General features: G+C 33.6%; 1 protein-coding gene across 3 annotated transcripts; it reads left to right on the top strand.

Annotated features, from left to right (window-relative positions):
• Window positions 1-2549: 2549 nt before the first annotated feature.
• LOC145604630 (flowering locus K homology domain-like) lies at window positions 2550-12507 on the top strand. 3 transcript variants are annotated; one of them, XM_081660531.1, is made up of 7 exons: window positions 2550-2706; window positions 3075-3675; window positions 7503-7752; window positions 9649-9797; window positions 9880-10158; window positions 11777-11974; window positions 12211-12507. In XM_081660531.1, the coding sequence occupies exons 2-7, from the start codon at window positions 3085-3087 to the stop codon at window positions 12400-12402; spliced, it is 1659 nt and encodes a 552-aa protein (XP_081516657.1). In that variant the 5' UTR covers window positions 2550-2706; window positions 3075-3084; the 3' UTR covers window positions 12403-12507. The 3 variants fall into 3 exon arrangements, with proteins under 3 accessions (XP_081516657.1, XP_081516658.1, XP_081516659.1); XM_081660532.1 differs by having other exon boundaries at window positions 11780-11974; XM_081660533.1 differs by having other exon boundaries at window positions 11789-11974.
• Window positions 12508-19334: the final 6827 nt, after the last annotated feature.

Here is a 19334-nt window from a genome sequence, read left to right on the forward strand (position 1 = left end):
TATTCATTTATAATTATTTATTTTGCCTTTCACTTCTATTTTTGGAATTGTACAAGTCACCGTTGATGACTAATGACAGGAGCAATGAATGAAAAGAGCCTTTATTTTTGTCTATTTCTAATTAAATTTTTTCGTTCTTAGTTTATTAATTATTTCCTATATTGAACATTTGAACCTTGTAATTTTTTTGACGGGGATCTTTGTAATTAACTAAGGGTTTGTTCTCTTACGTTGAAATTCAGTTCTGTATAGTTCAGTTCAGTTCAGTTCAGTTCAGCTCAATTCAGTTTAGTTCAGTTTAGCTCCTAATTTCCTTCTCTTATAAAATATTCATTTCAGTTCAGTTCAGCTGAGTTCAGATCAGTTCAGTTCAGTTTAGTTCAATCAATGAGAACAGGCCCTAAGTCCTATGCGTGATGATTCACTATCAAACATGTTTAAAAGTTTATTGCACATCGAGTTTACAATCAATGTTATAGTGCACAATTAAAAATTACAATCAATGCTCTAATGCACAATTAAAAATTACAATCTAGATACCGATTACAAGCTGAAAAACCATCAAACTTTACATAGTTTTGAAAACTATTAAGTTTTAACATACAAAATATCATACACTAGACGTAAGATAATTAATTAGTCCTCACTTTATTAGTCACCCTCTGAAATGGATTAGGGCTTATCAACTTTAATAATCTTTGGATGTTGGATTGTTAAATACTTATTAAAACCTGTAAATTATGAACAATAACATGCAATAAGTATACAAGTTAGAAACAGATACAATGTAATTCGATTAGTAAACAGATTAAAAAGATTTAAAGAAAAAGCTTTAAATAAAATAAAATAGATTATAATCAATGATGTAAAAGAAATAAAAAAAAAGACTAGGGGTCATTTGGTTCGTTATAGTGAAATGGATTGGTATGAGGATCTCAAACTTGTCTAAATTTGTTTGGAATGATTTTTACGGTTCATTAAAGGAATGGATTGTGAATCATAGGGGGGTAAGGTGGATATGGGATTCTAGGGGAATTTGGATGGGGGGGGGGTGGAGGGGAGTTAGAATCTTCTCGGTATGAGATTCCGTACCTAAAATGTCTAACCAAGCAATAATATGGATGGCATTACAATCCATTCTTAAAGCTTCAACCAATATACGACCCCTAAGATGGTCTAACCATCCTCCCCTTCTTCCAACTCAAGAAGATATTCTACATAATTAGAGGAGCTTGTGATGGACTACGTAGGCATGTAGCCAATCTTGTGAACAAATTAGTGCTTTGAAGTTAATGAAGCTCAAAATGAATCAGGAACTCAACCTTTGTTGCTAAATGCGAACTCTCCACCAAACTAAAATATCAAAATTAGAGCCATTATTTACCACAACTTCATCACTCAATTATTTTTGAAGCTCGATGTTCAATAAGGGCAACCAAGTAAACAAACAATTTAAATAGTTCAAACTAACTCTGATGATGAATAGTGTGTGAATACTTATACTCCTATAAATGTTTGTTAACTTATTTGCTCTTATTAATGTTAACTGTCTCTTTTATTAAACTTCTAAAAATAGTGTGCGGACATTTATTTTACTTCAATAATGCTGTCAATATATGAAATTGTGAGTTGTGACATAAGACCAAACTGAAAGAATTTCCGAACATGATTGCCTATAGTGCGCACATTAGCTACCCTAATCCTATTCTTTTCCCTTGAAATAAGGTGATCAGGTCTTATTATTATAAGATCTCGTCTGGTTTGGTTTGAAATGTTTTGGTCTCGTCTATATTTATCTGATCTGGATTTATCTGATGTGGTCTGATGTAGTCTAGTCTAGTCTAGTTTGATTCTTCTTTTCCTTGTGTTAACAAGTCTATCTGATAAAATCTGAATTTTTCAGGTTTGATTTGAATATTCCTTATCTGATCTGATTAGTATTGGTCTGAACATAAAATATGAAATAAATATTTGTAATAAGACCTTTTTTACTTCAACTATTTTTGCTAAATTGATTTATTTTTGTTGAACGAATTTTTTTGAACTGAAATTATTTATATTAAACAGACTGATTTCCTGCTATCTTTCTTCTCTAAATCTTTTGATTTTTTACTGAATTGTAATTAACTCTAAATCTATCGATTTATAACTAAATTGAACTTGTTTTCTGAATTAAACTTTATTTACTAAAAAGAGCCTAAGGCATCGTTAACTTCACCTTATTTTTGCTGAATTGAAATTATTTTTTACTGAATTGAAATTATTTTTACCGAATTTAAATTAATTTTACTGAACATAAATTATTATTGCTGAACTGAAATTATATTTACTGATTTTCCAATTACATTTCTTTTTTAAGTTTACTGATTTGAAATTATTATTACTGAACTGAACTTATTTTTATTGATCTGAAATTAATTTTACTGAAAAACATTTTTTTTTTTAAGGTGAAGCGAACCGGGCTTAAGTTGTAAAGAATCTGTCCGGAATCATGGAAGGAGTATTTCATTTTATAATAGTTTCCCAAACTTTAGTCGTGCTTAACCTAGGCTGCATATATAATATATATAATGAACAGCCCTCCCCCGTGACAAGCCGCTAGACAATACACTCACAAACAACGTTATCTCTTCTTCGTCTTCTTGAATCTTCCTTACTCTCTATTCTTCTTCCAACTCTCTTCCCTCCATTAAACCAGCTTCTAAGGTAAGATTTTGTTTTCAATCTTCGAATATTAATTTCACAATCTAGGGTTTATCCTTACTTTTATTCAATTAGGGTTAGGGTTCTTTTACGGTGAATTCGAAGATTATGACGATGTTAGTATAGTCAATCAATCTAGGGTTATTTTATTGTGAACTATTCTACTATTGCTTACAATTACTGAATGATTTTAACGAGAAATTTTACTATCTAGTGTTAATCGTTGATTTTATTTAATTTAGGGTTTTTGCTAGAATTTCGTTGCTAGTTAATTTAGGGTTTTATTTATTTTATTTTATTTTATTTTATTGAATTGATGTGGTTTTCTTTCAATTGTTATATTGATTTCTTGTTTGTAATGTTGGTTCTAGATTTGTAAGAATGGCAGAAGCAGAGCAGAACTTTGTCGAAAACAACGAAGAGCAGAATTTTGAGGTGCAGGAATCTGAGTTGCATCATGTTGGTGTTGATGAGTTTGAGCAGCAAATTATTGCTGGGAATGTGGCTGAAGAGTATAATTTTGCTGCAAATGAGGTTGAGAACCAAAGCTTGGCTATAAATGAGCAAGGTTTTGCTGAGAATGAGCCCGAAAACAATTTTGTTGAGCAAGAATATGCTGAAAATGAGAATGAGCATACATTAGAGGGAGAGCAGGCTATTCATGAGTCGGATGAGGATCAGTTGAAAGGAGAATTCCCTGATAATGAAGTTAATGAGATGGGTGATGCTCCGGTTGATACGAGTTTTGAGAAAAAGGACGAAAATAATGAAGAAAATAATGTGGCCGCGGGTGCAGGAGTAGAAAAGAAATGGCCTGGGTGGCCGGGAGAGAGTGTTTTCAGGATGTTGGTACCCGCCCAAAAGGTTGGCAATATCATTGGACGCAAAGGAGAATACATTAAGAAAATAGTTGAGGAGACCAGGGCGCGTATCAAGATTTTGGACGGTCCTCCAGGATCGCAGGAGAGAGCTGTAAGTTTTTACATCTTTCTCTAATTGTTGAAGCAACTATTTACTTGCTCTTCGGTCAGTCATTTGTGTGGTTGGCCTTGATGCAAGGTTGATTTCCTACTTTATTGTCTATATCTCCTTTCGTATATCAATATGAGAACTGTTAGGTCTAACAGTATTGATTTATGCCATTTTTTGTGAAGGATCATTTAATTGGATAAAGCATATAAGTTGGAATGTGGCATTTACTTCGTTCAAGATTATTGAGTCTTTGGTGTTGGCCACAATATTGAAATTGCCTGTTAATGCACCCACTTCTTATATTTAAATGATTGTAGTAGTTAACAAAATCCATAAACCATATGATAAAGTACTCTCTCTTCACTATGACCTACTCATTCTCAGCGTTTGTTGGTTGATTGCATAAGAAACAATAACAATCATATATAGCTAAATAAAATTATTTTACATCAATTTACTAACAAAAATGCTATGTAATTACAGCGCTTCGTTAAATTTAATTATGGAAACATTTCTCAAGTAATTTGCCAAAGTACAACACTCAAAGATTTTAAAGCTTATCACTGGGGAAAAAGGCTGTTATAGGACATTTGTTGGGTTCCATATCTGGAAGCTTACCTCAGATATTGTGATTTTAGTACCTGAATAACCAGTTTTTTTGATGCTGGAATCACCAGATCATGCTAAGAAGTTCATAAAAAATTGAAGATGGAATCAAGAGGCCTGAAAAATGAGCAATGTAATGCAAATATGTGAGAATAGAGTGGAATCACAATAATCAACACATAAAATGTGAAAAAAAGTTGATGTTTTGCAATAACAAAAATGAATATGTGCAGGTTCTGTTGGCAATTATATAAGGCTACGATACCAATGCCATCCCAAACATGAAGCATCAAAGGTCCAGATTGCAGAGATCAGCATGAGCATTACAAGTGCTGAAAAAAGTTTTTATATGGCTAAAAAGAGTTGTACTTTGTAAGAAGCTCTGCACTGTTTTCTGGAAATCAGTGCCCCGGATGGCTGATGTCATGTCAAGCATTATACATCTCTGTTGAAGAACTCCCTCTATCATGTTTATGGTCAATGACCAAGTCAGAGGTGCTTTTTGAGCTTCTTTCACCCATTGTTAAACCAAGTTTAATAAAAAGTAAAAGAAGTAAAAACTGAAAGAACCTCCACTAGAATCAAGATGCCTAAACTAGTTATGACAAATGTCTGGAAAATATACTAATTTAAGTTTACTACTGCCAGTTGCCAGAGTGATTGGTGTTAAATAAAATTATTAATGAATAATCATAAGGTATGATCTTAAAGCTAGGCTAGTAAATAATGTAACTGCCTGATTATCGACAAGCAAACTTAAAATTAAACAATTATTTCATTAAATTTTAAATATATAATACCAGAAGTAAATCATATTTCACCCTCAGTATCTTTTATTGATATATAATGAGCCTGATGAGAATATGTATCTTTATAACATTTTAACTCATTACTTCCTCAATATTTGCAACAAAAGAAGCTTGTATTTAAGTTCACATGCTTTATTGTTTAGGTGTTTATTAAGATTGTCTTTTCAATAGGTATTTTATTCTTATTCATGCACATCGTATAGAAATGGTTTTGTGGTAGAAGCTCCTTTTGGTGTTTGAGGGGGTAGTGGGGGATTAGGTGTGGATATGTTAATATTTATGTTCCATTTGGAAAGGGAGTGTGCTGTGTTGGGGGGTAGCCCTTTTTGTTGGGTAGGTGGACAAGGGCCCAATGAATTCTTTCTTATATGATTACTAATCCCTCCGTTCCCATTTGCCTTGGCGCTTATCGCTACATAGTTTTTGATTGTAAGTTATCTGGTTATTGTCATTATAGTGAAAAGGTAGATGTGATATTGGTTAGTATTGATACGGTAGATATCAAGGACATAGTGGGGTACTTTTTGTATAAAACGAGGGAGAGTATGGGACTCTTGTCTTTTTAGTGGTGGTGAAGAGGAGTGTATTAAAAAAATAGGTTGTATCTAAAAAAATTACTTCTCTAAATGGTTAGTGATGAACACTATGATGGTTTGGTATTAAACAATGTTGGTTATTGTTGAAGCTTCTAATAGATGACTTTTTGTTGAGGAGACTAATTCTAGGTTGTACTGTTTAAGACTTGGTATATGAAGGGAGAATATTGGGTTCATCTCTAACTGACTAAAAGTAATAATGGAATAGGAGCAAGATTCCTGGATTAACTCGTTTCACGTGGGTTTTGGAGGAAGATTTAAATTTGGAGTAACTCATGGGAGGAAAGATTATCAAGTGACTAAGCCAATGTTTAGGTGCTTGAGATTACTTGTATGCTTCATGTGGTGCATTAAGTTCCAAGTTTTCTTGCCTTTATATGTATTGAACTTGCTTGCAAACCTGTGTTTGTGTGTCGTGTCATGTTCTTGTATTGGTATGTATGCTTCCCTGTGCATTCACTTCAGGTGTTTGGTCTATTACATTTTTGGTAGATTATATGCTTATGACTTGGGCATTTAACTGCTTAAAACTTGTTGCTGGATCTAGTAAACAGCAAATGTTGCTTTCACTGGTGATCATATCTTAAAAAATGCTTAATTGGTTCTTGTTTATGTGAATCTGCTGCTTTGGAAAACTTGTAACAATGAAGTGGGCTCTAATTGTGTGACTGTTTTGTAACACTGTTGGGGCACCATGCACTAATGCATGCTTGGCTTATATTTCACTGTGTGTAGTAATTGTATAAAATCAACACTAACATACTTAAATAGCTTAAAATTGCTTTTTTGGGCACTGTGTGGTAATAATTAGCTGAATTTTATTGGAAGTTTGGGGAAAACTTGTTGAGCTGTCTGAATTATGTAGAGTGATGTAGAGGGAAACAAGTATTTCAAAAACTAGCTTTAAATCCGAGTAGCTTGTTGCAGTATTTCTCATCTCAACTATGCTAAAATTTGAGAAGTTACCTAACTAAAAACTTGTAGACCAACTGACCAAGCTATTACTTAACTAAGCAAGCTGTGATATTCTGCCATACAGTACTTTTGTGTTTCAAATGCTAGCCATTCAATCATTGTGATTTGAGTAGTTTGCTTTGACTTTTGATGATATTCTTGGTTGTATAACCGTGCTTGATTAAATATGTATTTTACATCTTTGTGGAACTGATAAGTAGGTGCTATTTTCTATGTTTAGGTTTAGCAAGATGGGTTTTATGATGCTACATGGAAGCTCTTAATGTATAAGAATTAGGTTTAGTACTTGCTTGGACTCTTTGGTTGTGTTGATTTGCCAGAATCTTGATTTAATCTTCTTATCCTGTGGTTGTGGAGAGTTTTGGAGGGTTGTTTTTTTTTAAAACATTAGATCACTATGTTCTATTGTTATTGTTTTATTTTAATCGTTTCAGTATTCTTATCAATGTCTTCTTGTTTCCCCCTTTTCCTGTGATATTCCTTTCTAAGGTTTCTGGGTTCTTGGGAGATAAGATATTTTTTTTGATAAGATCAGAATTTCTAAAATGAGTAAAATGTTATTAGCTAGCCTAGGATAATAACAGAAGTGGGTTGGTGATGTTATGCCATGGCCTGGTGAGGAACTCCTATTGTGGCATTTGTTACTAGATCTGAAACTTATAGGCTATGGAGTTGCCTATAATTTCTACTTTATTCTAGCTCTCTTTTGTTGACCTTTCCCACTCGCCCTCAGGAAAATTTATTGTTGGAAAAACCACTGGATTTAAAATTTGAGTTCCTGAAATGTTGTTGAAAAGGGTTATTAATTTTTTTCTTAATGCTTTTATGTTTCTGCTTATAGGTGATGGTTTCAGCTAAGGAGGATCCTGATGCTTCTCTTCCTCCAGCTATGGATGGACTTTTGAGGGTTCATAGGCGTATTGTCGATGGATTGGATGCTGATGTTTCTCAGGCTCCTCCTGCAGGAAGCAAGGTTTCAACTAGGTTGCTAGTGCCTGCCACCCAGGCTGGTAGTTTGATTGGAAAGCAGGGAGCCACTGTTAAATCGATACAGGAAACTGCAAATTGTATTGTTAGGGTTCTTGGACAAGGTACTATATGACATAAATTTTTAAAAGCTATTCTGTTTAATTTTCTTTTTGCAGAGGTATGTAGACCTAGTTAAGGATATGTATCGGGATGTGTCAACAAATGTGAGGACATGCGGAGGGTTGACAAAAGATTTCCCTATTACAATCGGATTGCATCAAGGGTCTGCATTAAGCCCTTTTCTTTTTGCAACGGTTCTAGACGAATTAACTAGACCAATTCAAGATGAGGTTCCATGGTGTATGTTGTTCGCAGATGATATCGTTTTGGTGGATGAGACTAAGGATGGGGTTAATGTCAAGTTGGAGCAATGGAGGCAAAGGTTGGAATCTAGAGGGTTTAAGCTAAGTCGGAGTAAGACTGAATATTTGGTATGTCGTTTTGGCACTCAGAGGGGGACAAGCAATGAAGTGGTGAGTTTGGATGGAAAGGATTTGACCATGAGTGAATGTTTTAAGTACCTAGGGTCGATCATCCAGAAGAATGGTGACATTGATCAAGACGTGACCCACAGGATTAAGTCAGGGTGGCTTAAATGGAGAGCGGCCACGGGAGTGCTATGCGACCGCAGCATTCCTTTAAAGTTGAAGGGAAAATTCTACAAGACTGCCATAAGACCAGTGTTGCTCTATGGTACAGAATGTTGGGCTTCTAAGAAAGAGCATATTAAAAAGATGGAGGTTACGGAAATGCGCATGTTAAGGTGGATGTGTGGAAACACTTTAAGAGATAGAATCAAAAATGAGGTTATTCGCAAGAAAGTAGGTGTGGCGGGCATTGTAGATAAATTAAGGGAAAATCGTCTGCGTTGGTTTGGACATGTAAGACGGAGACCCGAGGGTGCACCGGTGCGAAGAGTGGAAGAGTGGGACCATGGAGGGATTAAACGAGGAAGAGGGAGACCAAAGATGACTTGGTTGGAAGGAGTGAGGAAGGATATGAAGTGCATGGATTTACGTGAGGATGAAGTTTTGGATCGTAAGGGATGGAGGAGAAAGATTTATGTTGATGACTACACGGAATAATCAAATTTGGTTCATGTTAGCCGACCCCACTTTTGGGATTAAGGCTTTGATTGATTGATTGATTGATATTCTGTTTAATTTTCTTCATGGCCTTGTCAGTATAAGGGAGGAGATCCAGTGAAAATTACTTAAAATGAGAAGGATCAAATCCCCCATTATATTTTTTTAGTTAGAATGTGTATATGCTTCCTACACTCTGCTTTAATTGCAACTGTCTAGTTGCAAATATAATTGCACTATTTCTATGTTTGGCCAAAGGTTCTCTCTATTTCTCTCCGTAACTTATGGGCACACTTTATTTTATTTTATGTTATTTTATCTCTCATACTCTCAACTGGTGTGTGTCCCCCCAGACCCCCCACATTGCCTTTAAGAAAATGAAGGATGTTTTTTTTTTTTTTTTTTTATTTTATTTTATTTTATTTTATTATTATTATTATTATTATTTTATAATTAATTTTTATTTATTTATTTATTATCTGATTTACACTTTCTAAAAATTATTTTCCCTACTGCAAGTCGTATATTATCTGATTTTGGCCTTTGGCATCTATCTTATCCTCATCTCATATTCTAACAGGTGTGTATCCCCCACTTGACCCAATCCATAACAAGTATTTTTTATTGAAACAAAATGTTTGCACGTAACAGTTTACCCAAAATCATTTGCTCATAATTGTCATAAATGAAAAAAATGTGCTCATATAGTTGGATTTACACATTCTACCCCCCCCCCCTGTGTGACTGTATTTTTTATGTAAAGTTTCCTTCCGCAAGTCTTGTAGACTTGTGTTATCTGATTTTGGTCTTTGGGTTTCATTTAAACATTTTATTTTGGCAAACTATGCTAAATCTTACTGTGTATTGCTGCAGAGGACCTTCCTGTTTTTGCTCTTCAAGAAGATCGAGTGGTTGAAGTAGTTGGGGAAGCTGTTGATGTTCACAGAGCAATTGAACTGATTGCAACACACCTGAGGAAGTTTTTGGTTGATCGTAGTATAATTCCTGTTTTTGAAAAGCAGGTAACCACTCATAGATATTGTCATTTTATATGTTAATTTCAAATGTGTATAACTCACTTGGAATGGGCCTTTCTTCATTCAGATGCAAGCTTCAAGTGCTCCCATGGAGCATATGCCACCGCAGCCTTGGGGTCCCCCTCATGGTCTTCCACCAAGTGGAGGAGGTGGACACGGTGGTTATGGTTCTGGTATGCAATATATGCCGCCACCACGTCAACTTGACAATTATTATCCACCAACAGATATGGCACCCCCTCCTGATAGGCAGCCTCACCAAGGAATATCAGCATATGGAAGAGAGCCTCAAATGGGTGTCCATGGTGCATCTAATGCTCAGTCTACACCATCTATGATCACACAGGTCTGTCGTAAAAGAAAGTGATTGTACTGTTTTGTTGTTTTTTATATGAATAGATGCTGTTGGGTATACTCTCATGTCAATGCTAACTATGTATAATGGTTACTTAGTTTGTGATGCTTAACTGCTTGTGTAGTTTGTCTAGATTATAATATTCTGTGAGGGGTGTTTGATAGTTAATACAAAGTATAGTTGTGTGGCTGTGAGATTCTCTATAAAAGGATTTACTTAAGAACCTAAAATCTTGCCAGTGTCGCCGATTTATGACATTTATCAGCAGCTGCCACATCAATCATTTCCATGCATGGTGCTGAGAGAATTTTGTGCTCTTTGAAAACATACTTACAATTTTGTTTCACTTTTTCAAATATCTTTTTATTTATTTCTTTATTTATTTGTTTATTATTATTTTGAAATTTGCAACACTGACAACTTATAAGTTATAACAACATTGGAGCTCCTCAATGTTAGAATAATTGAAACTGTTTGACCTTTTGCAATATTCATCTACTACCAACTTTTACCATGCATTAATACTAAAATTACAAAAACTCAAGTGATTGAAATTATTGTCAAATTAGTAATAATATATATTTTCATAATATCAACTTTTTTTTTTGTTATTTTTTTTTTTTATTTTTATTTTTAATTTTGTAATTTTTACTAACTTATGCATAGGCATGTTTATCTAGTCAAACCCGTCAATTATTCTAAAACGGAGGGTGTATTAGGTTAACTTCAGAGCCCACTTATCCCCTTCTCCCTCAAATCTGTCAGCCCCACAACCTCCCTTCTCCCTCCGCATCATCTGCTCGGAAAACTGCTTTCACACTCTTACCCTCACCAACTTTGTAAACACACTAATACTGAAACTACCTGCTGTCATTCTTCTTACCCTATTATTCATCCTCACTGGAACTGATGAGGGAGAAATAGCTTGAGGATGAGAGAAAGCAGAACAACCCTCTCTCTTATGCCAACTAAAAATCTAGATTTATTCCCTTTTCTTTTCTTCTTCTTATACACTAGATGTACTTCAACAACTGTTGTAAAATGTGCAAAAGAAGGGAATATTTGTCTGTAAGAGAAAGGGGAGAGGAATAAGGTACTGGAAAAGGGTTTGGCTAGGGGATAAGGTTAAGGACAGAAGAAGGGTTGAATGCCCTCAGAATAGGGGAAAGTGTAGAGGTGGTCGGAAAAGCCGATTTGGGGTGGGGTTCGGGTGGTTGGGCAGGTGTGTAGCTACATCCTTAGTGAGATATAATTAGGGATGGGTGGATTATTATCTAGGGTTGAAAAACTCTCTCATTCTTTTTTTTCATGTGCCAAGTTGCCAACAAGTATTGGAAGTTTTTATTATACAGAGGACGTAGTTGGTCCTTAAATCTGGATTGCTTAGATTGAGGCTATTAAATCGAACAAGGCACTACTTTGAGTGGATGACTTGAGATTGATGTATGCTAGTGCTGTTAAAGCATACTATTGATGTATGCTAATGCTGTTAGATCTTTCTAGAATATACCCAATTACCCATTGGGCATGGTTTTAGTGGTCTCCTTTTTTTAAGTGCCCATTTGCAGCATGAGTTTCTACAACTCATAAACTCTGTTCTCACTTAAAGCAGATCACGCAGCACATGCAGGTCCCTTTGTTATACGCGGATGCTGTGATCGGTACCAATGGCTCCACTATAAGCTACATTCGGCGAGCTAGTGGCGCTACTGTCACCATACAAGAAACAAGGGGTGTTCCTGGAGAAATGACAGTTGAGATAAATGGAACTGCATCCCAAGTTCAAGCAGCTCAGCAGCTCATACAGGTAATGTTCGTAGTGACTATGTACAGTCTGTTTTAAGTGTACTCTTAAGCTTATTATTAATGTAGCTTGTTGCACTAAAATCATTAGGTCTGTAAAATTATCCAAGCTACATTTTAAAGTTCTTTTTGGTTATTTTCACGTAGTTATTCTTGTGCCCTTACTAAAAAAGGTCTACTCCCAGCATTTTTCTCAACTTTTTGTTTGAAAGCTGTTTAATGTCTATGCACGGTTTGCAGAATTTCATGGCAGAGGCAGCAGCAGCCCAAGCACCATCCCAAGCAGGCGGTGCAGCAGACCAGGGTTATAGCCAAGGTTATAATTCTTATGCTGCTCCTGCTTCAGTGTACGGAGCTGCACCGTCTAGTGCTGGACATGCAAGCCAACCTGGAGCGTATGGATCAGTGTATGGTGGAAATTATGGCTATTAGGTTGGCAAGTCACTTTGTTTATTAGATTTAGTGTCACCGAATAATTAAATAGGAAGGCTGTATTACTATTTTAGATTCCAATTATAACTATAAACTGTTTTTGACTGCTCAAGTTACCATGTGTTTGCAACATTAGCTATACTAACTTGTAATTCAGGTTTTTGTGTGAACCTACGACTCCAGTCGTAGTCATCCATTCTATGACAGTTTTATTTGGGTTAAAGAAAATTGCTCAGTGTCATAGCCTGTTATATTAAGATGATTATACCTCAAAAATCGTGCATAAGCCCCATCCAAATCATACGAAGAATTTAGTCTTAGGAAATTGCTCTAGCTCATCTGATGGAGTTGTGATAGTTCAGAACTGATATGTATCAGCTCATTCTTCAAAAAAAAAAAAAAAAAAAAAACCCTGATATTTCCTAAATTACAACAAGGTTACTGATAAACTTAATGAATTGCTTACCGAATATGGTATGGATAATTTGTAAGGAATGCTATTTCACAGTGAAGCATAAACATAGGATTAGGAGTTGCTTGAATCTTCAGGTTAATCAACAACATGCGATTAGGCATTGCTTGAATCTTTAATCAAGAGATAAATTCTGTGCATCGCAGATTAAGATCAACAATTCCAATATTAAATTTTGATGGGAACAAGACGAGTTATGAATGGGAAATAAAAAAAAACCCTTCTTCAAGCCAAATGTGTAATGGGAGTATAGGACTATGAGAGTACCATATCATAAAAATTTAGACCCTGTTTGGTAAATAACTCTGAACTTATTGAGGCCTGTTAGAGGTCTGAACAAATAAAAAAGCTAATTCGAATGTTTGGTAAATAGCTTATCAAACGAGCTTTTTGGGCTTAAAAAGCTCTTTTTGAAAAAAATTTAATTAGAAGATTTTTAAAATTAGCTTATTGAACATTTAGATTTTAGATATCACATAGTGATTTCTTAGGATGAGATTCACAACTTAATAATTCCATAATACTATGAAAATATATTGTTGATTTTAGCCATTAGTTCTTTACGTAAAAACTCCAAGAATAAAGCAAAGTATTGTGGATTTGTGTTTATGAATTATGAAACTCTTTGGCATATTTATTACTAAGTGTGATATTATAGATAGTTAATTAGCCATATCAAAATCAATCTACTAGTAACAACATTTATTCCATATTTTATCAGGGTTGGTTCTGAGCATGTGCAGGGTGGTCGATCGTACATGCCCTTTAAGTGAAATTACTATAAAAGGGCCCTGATTTTTTAATTTAATAACATATTTTTTTCTCAAAAAAAATGATTTTAGGGCTCAATTAACAAAATTAGACCAGGCCACTTTCAATGTTAGCATTTGTAGCTGTAGAAATGTGTAATTCTCCTTAGTTGGAGTATTCTACCATGTAGAAATGTGTAATTCTCCTTAGTTGGAGTATTCTCATTAATCAATATATATAGGTATGTACAACCTAATCATGAGATCCTAATTACACGAGATATATCATTTACAGAATATTAACAAGGTAATATATAAATCTATTATCTAACAGTAGCCTTGCCACTATATCTTATACAAGTCTAAAAGAGTATTTTTCAAGAGGATAAAGAATGGTGAAAATTTTAGTAATTAAAAATTATGAAACAAAGTAAAATATATAATGTGATGAAAGTTGTAAGAGATTATGAATTATATATAAAAAAAATCTATTAATATCAAAAGATCGAAGTGAAATTTTTTGATACAAGAACCTTCCTCACGACGGTCTTTCCTAGTATGAATATTATTAGTTTTTGGTGGCTTAGATATGACTACGATTAATTTACATAAATAGCATTGTTAATCACATCGAAGAGGTTTTCCTCGTATAATTCTCTATATTGATTGAATTATTACTGCTTGTTTGTGCTTTGCTGAATTGTTGTTGTTGTGCAGGCCATTACTTGGTTTAGTTGGTGAATTGATCTTGGTGAATTAGTTTGGGTTGATTGGTAAGAGTATTTGGTTGATTATTTTGATTGTGTGACATTGTGGCCTTGTGGTGTTGTTGCGACCCCCTTTCAATCTCTACAATATTGAGAGTGTAGCATGCATGAAATTACTTTAATTTTTACAGGATATAGCATACAGTATATTGTAGAGTAATCAGTTGTAAGAAGAAATATAGTTAACTAAATCACAAATTTTTTTATGTAGCTGGCCACACCGTGTGTCAAGCTATTATAGGAATTACTTTGTTAGTGTAATATGGTTACTTGTTAGTGTTAAAGGAGTTACTTCGTCAGTGTTATAGGGTTACTCGGTTAGTATTATAGGGGTTACTTGGACAGTATTACAGAAGTTACTTGGTCGGTGTAATAAGGATTACTTTGTTATTTTATAAGTGGTCACGCGGTGTGGCCAACCAAACACAAGATGAGCGGAAAAGACCTTTTTTCTGCAATACACCAAGTTGTCAAGACCATCATAAGTCCCGAAACTATAATCGTCTATTAAGTTGAAAATTAACTAATCAATTACTTAGTAAAGTTAGTTAATAACTTAGAAACCTAATCAAATCACTAATTTTTGTAATACGAAAATCTTGTACCATGTAGATTATCATGATGTCATTATGGTTATATCAAACCGTCAATAATAGGCTTTCCGGCCCATTATTACGGCATATATTACACAATGAATTGCTCCCATGTCTATTATGAATCCACTAGATCTTGGAGAATTAGAATACATTTGCAGCAACATGTCCTTTTATTTTGATAAATAATATTATAAACTAAATTTAATTTATGAAAAGGGATGTATATAAACAAGCTTATATTGGTTAAAAATGAGTTATCATAATTAATTAATAAAGTAAAGTGATAAATTTATTACCTCAATAACAATTGCGGCGGCTGAAATAAACATTTTTTTTTTTTAAGGTTGCCCAGCTAGTTCACCGGAGCTTAGCTCCGACTACATCCGGATTCGACTCGGGTAGCATACCTAACTTATGGTGGGTGAGTCTCCTAACAAGAGTTTCTGTATAAGGTGAGGCTCGAACCCTACACCTCCCTTAAGTGACATCAAGTTGCTTATCACTGAGACAACTCTTGATACCAATATTGATGAAGAAGATTCAAAGAGAATGTTTTATAAAAAGTAGGTTCAACTAATTTTGTGGATAATTGCAACTAATTTAAAATTTACTTAAATATTTTTTATTACATAAAACTTGTTAATTTATTGTAATGAGTTTTTTTGTTTTTTTATTAGGAGGGTGAACTTAAACCAACATAATTGACTTTGGAGATTTAAAGTGTTAGGTGATATTATAGCCATTATTGGAGCTATAATTCTTACCTTTTATAAGGAAGTTGTTCTAAATTTTGCACCTCATGAGCTAAGTTCCTGAGGTTGTCCACATATATCTTAAAGGGCAAGAGCCACGTTGAATATCATGATTATTACGGCATTGTTGCAGCTATTGGCTATTACTTGGTGTGGTTGGTGAATTGATCTTGATGAATTAGTTTGGGTTGATTGGTAAAAGTATTTGGTTGATTATCTTGATTGTGTGACGACATTGTGGCCTTCTGGTGTTGTTGCGACCCCTTTCAATCCCTACAATATTGAGTGTGTTTAATTTTTTACAGGATATAACATATATTATAGAGTAATAAGTTGTAAGAGGAAGTATAGTTAAGTAAATCACAAATTCTTATATGTGGCTGGCCACACCGTGTGTCCAGCTATTATACAGGTTACTTTATTAGTGTAATTTGGTTACTTGGTTAGTGTTAAAGGAGTTACTTTGTCAATGTTATGGGGTAACTCGGTTAGTATTATAGGGGTTATTTAGAGAGTATTACAAGAGTTACTTAATCAGTGTTATAAGGGTTACTTTGTTCTTTTATAGGTGGTCACGCAATGTGGTCAGCTACACACAAGATGAGCTAAAAAGACCCCTTTTATGCGATATACCAAGTCGTCAGGACCATCATGAGTCCTAAAGCTATAATCGTCTATTAAGTTTAAAAATTAACCAATCATTTACTTAGTAAAGTTTGTTAATCAATTAAAAACTTAATCAAGTTACTAATTTTTGTAGTACGAAAGTCTTATACAATGTAAAGTATCATGATGTCATTGATGGTGGAATCAAACCATCAACAGTAGGCGTTCTGGTCCATTATTATGGCATATATTACACACTGAATTGCTCCCATGCCTACTATGAATCTACTAGATCTTGGATAATTAGGATACATTTGCAACAACATGTCCTTGTAGATTAAGAAATAATATTATAAATCAAATTTAAATTATGAAAAGGGATGTATATAAACAAGCTTATTAGTTAAAAATGAGTTATCATAATTAATTAATTAATTAATTAATTAATGTAGAGTGATAAATTTATTACAAGCTCATGGTGATTGAGCACATCTATAATCTATCTATACTACGGATTATATACTAATATAGATATATTACTTCATCAATCATTATAAGGAAACAATATGCGACATTGTCTAAAATTTAATTTATATAAACTGAGTCAATAGATGCAAACAATATATTACTTACATGTACAAAAATAATATAATTTAAATGCCCTCAAAATATATACATGTACAATATATGTACAAAAATATATATAATTTAAAATTATGTATCATTTTGTAGTTGATGATTTGTGAGTTAAGATAAAGTGTTATTTTGACTAATAGGTAATTGCAATTAATTTGAAATTTACTTTAAAAAAAAATTTATTATATAAAGCTTGTTAATTTATTGTAATGAGTTTCTTTTGATTAGGAGGGAGAATTTAACATACATAGCTGGCTTTGGAGATCTAAAGTGTTAGGTGCGATTATAGCCATTGTTGGAGCTATAATTCTTACCTATTATAAGGGAGTTGTTCTCAATTTTGCACCTCATGAGCTATAAGTTCCCGAGGTTGTCCACGTATATCCTAAGGGGCAATAGCTACATGTGTTGAAATATCATGATTATTACGACATCTTGCAGTTATTGGCAGCTCTTTCTTTTCAGCGTTGTCAAATGAAATTGGGGTATAATAGTGTTTTTTATTTAGATTTTGTTAACTTAACCTCTTCTATAATTGGGTACCATGTTTCTCATAAAACTCAATGTGTATGGTTTGATTAGCATTTTAGGGCAAGTTATTAGAATGCTACCTAGATTCTCCGATCGAGAGGACTAATATTGGGAATGAGAACAATTTAATGTGCCATATTTGCCGCAATTAAGGATCAGAAATTGGGATATTGGCGAATTGTTTTCACCATGATGTGTTATCTAGTAAGATTTTCAATATAATATTTTAAATTATTATTAAAAATTGTTTTATTTGATGATTAATAATCTGATTTAATTGGTTTAATTGTAGGCAATTATCTTTTCTAGTCTAATGATGATTTTAACTATATTTTTTTTTTTTTTGAAACAATGATTTTAACTATATGGTGTAAAGCGAAAGTAGCTCATTTTTTTACTACAATGTTTAACCCACTCACCTTCATCATGGTTGATATACTTAGCCCATTCATTTTAAACTAGCTCCTTCATTTTTAATAATACTGTCATTATTTAGATTAATAAATAAATAATAAAAATGTAGGCAATGTTTCCTGATATTGTGTTTTTGTTTTTGCAGCATGATTGAATTCATTGTATTTATAATAGGATTCTATCTTGTGATTTGGGGTAAAAAAGATGATAGCAAAGATATTTCCTTGAGAGATGAGGAGGAGAGGACATAAAAGTTAATTCATACATGGCTTCTGTTTTCTAACATCCTCTTAATTTGTTGCATCATTTTTTTTTAGAAATTTGTATAGAACTGTGTATGGAGTGTGGATGATATCATTTAACAAGAAAGATAATCTCAAGTACTTATATTATTAGTGGATAATTAGGGACTATTTTTACAACAATAAGTCTTGTATAAGGCGGATGTGCATTAATTTTATTGTAAGACGCACGATCCATTTAAGGGTAGCTTTACCTATTTTTATGCTAACTTTAACCCCTTAAAAGGTAACTTTTAATTTGTAGTTGGTTTGAATTTTATTTAATATGTAAACTAGGTTAAACCCCGTGCAATGCATGGATGCTAACTAACTATAGATATTAAAGAACTAAATCTATTGATCAGTAAAACCGTATAAAATATATTTCGTATTAATACAATAACAACATAAGATAGAAAAAATACAAATATGTGATAGTTATTAATATTAATCATAATACAATCATACAAATATTAATATGCTCATTTTAATTCGAGTTTTGTCATAATTTAATGCAATATCAGTGTATATCCCTATCTCTATCATCTTTCTAAGGATGTGGAGTTAGCTTGATGATAGCACTCCCATCTCGTAACCTCGAGGTTGCGGGATCGATCCTTGCCCCCAGCATATGCTGGAATTTCCCCCGCCCCCCGTTGTACCCGTCCTTGTGGCTCATATGAATCAAAAAAAAAAAAAAAATCTCTATCATCTTCCTCATTTACAGCGGAAAATTATAATAAATGACCTATCTAATAAAATCTCTTCTTACCCTGTATATGAACCAAAATTGTGTAAAAACAAAAAAAATATGATATTACACTGTCAGTAAAGAAAAATAGGCTAATCTTGAGATTTACACATCTGATATCTTGATAGCAATTCATATTGGACACCTAACTAGATAAGGGTGATTGGGAATTTGGGATTGTGGTTATTCATGAAAGAAAAGCTGGACTTTTGAAGGTTCTTTGCTAATTCTGAGACTGAAACAACAACAACGCTGTAGTCCCAAAATGAGACTGATCTTTCACATTCAGAGCAACAGAAACTTCCTCTGTTCCCCTGCCGGCTGTACGTGGAGCAGTGGAAGGTTAACATCATGAATGCAATGTTAACAGATTTGTG

This window comes from Chenopodium album, chromosome 22, assembly GCF_948465745.1.
Source record: "Chenopodium album chromosome 22, dcCheAlbu1.1, whole genome shotgun sequence".
Lineage (NCBI taxonomy): Eukaryota > Viridiplantae > Streptophyta > Magnoliopsida > Caryophyllales > Amaranthaceae > Chenopodium > Chenopodium album.

Coding starts and splice junctions, on each gene's coding strand:
- LOC145604630 (XM_081660531.1), top strand. CDS start 3,085: ATGGCAGAAGCAGAGCAGAACTTTGTCGAAAACAACGAAGAGCAGAAT. Junction 9,798..9,879: donor TTCCTGTTTTTGAAAAGCAG/GTAACCACTCAT, acceptor TTCTTCATTCAG/ATGCAAGCTTCAAGTGCTCC. Junction 10,159..11,776: donor CACCATCTATGATCACACAG/GTCTGTCGTAAA, acceptor TCTCACTTAAAG/CAGATCACGCAGCACATGCA.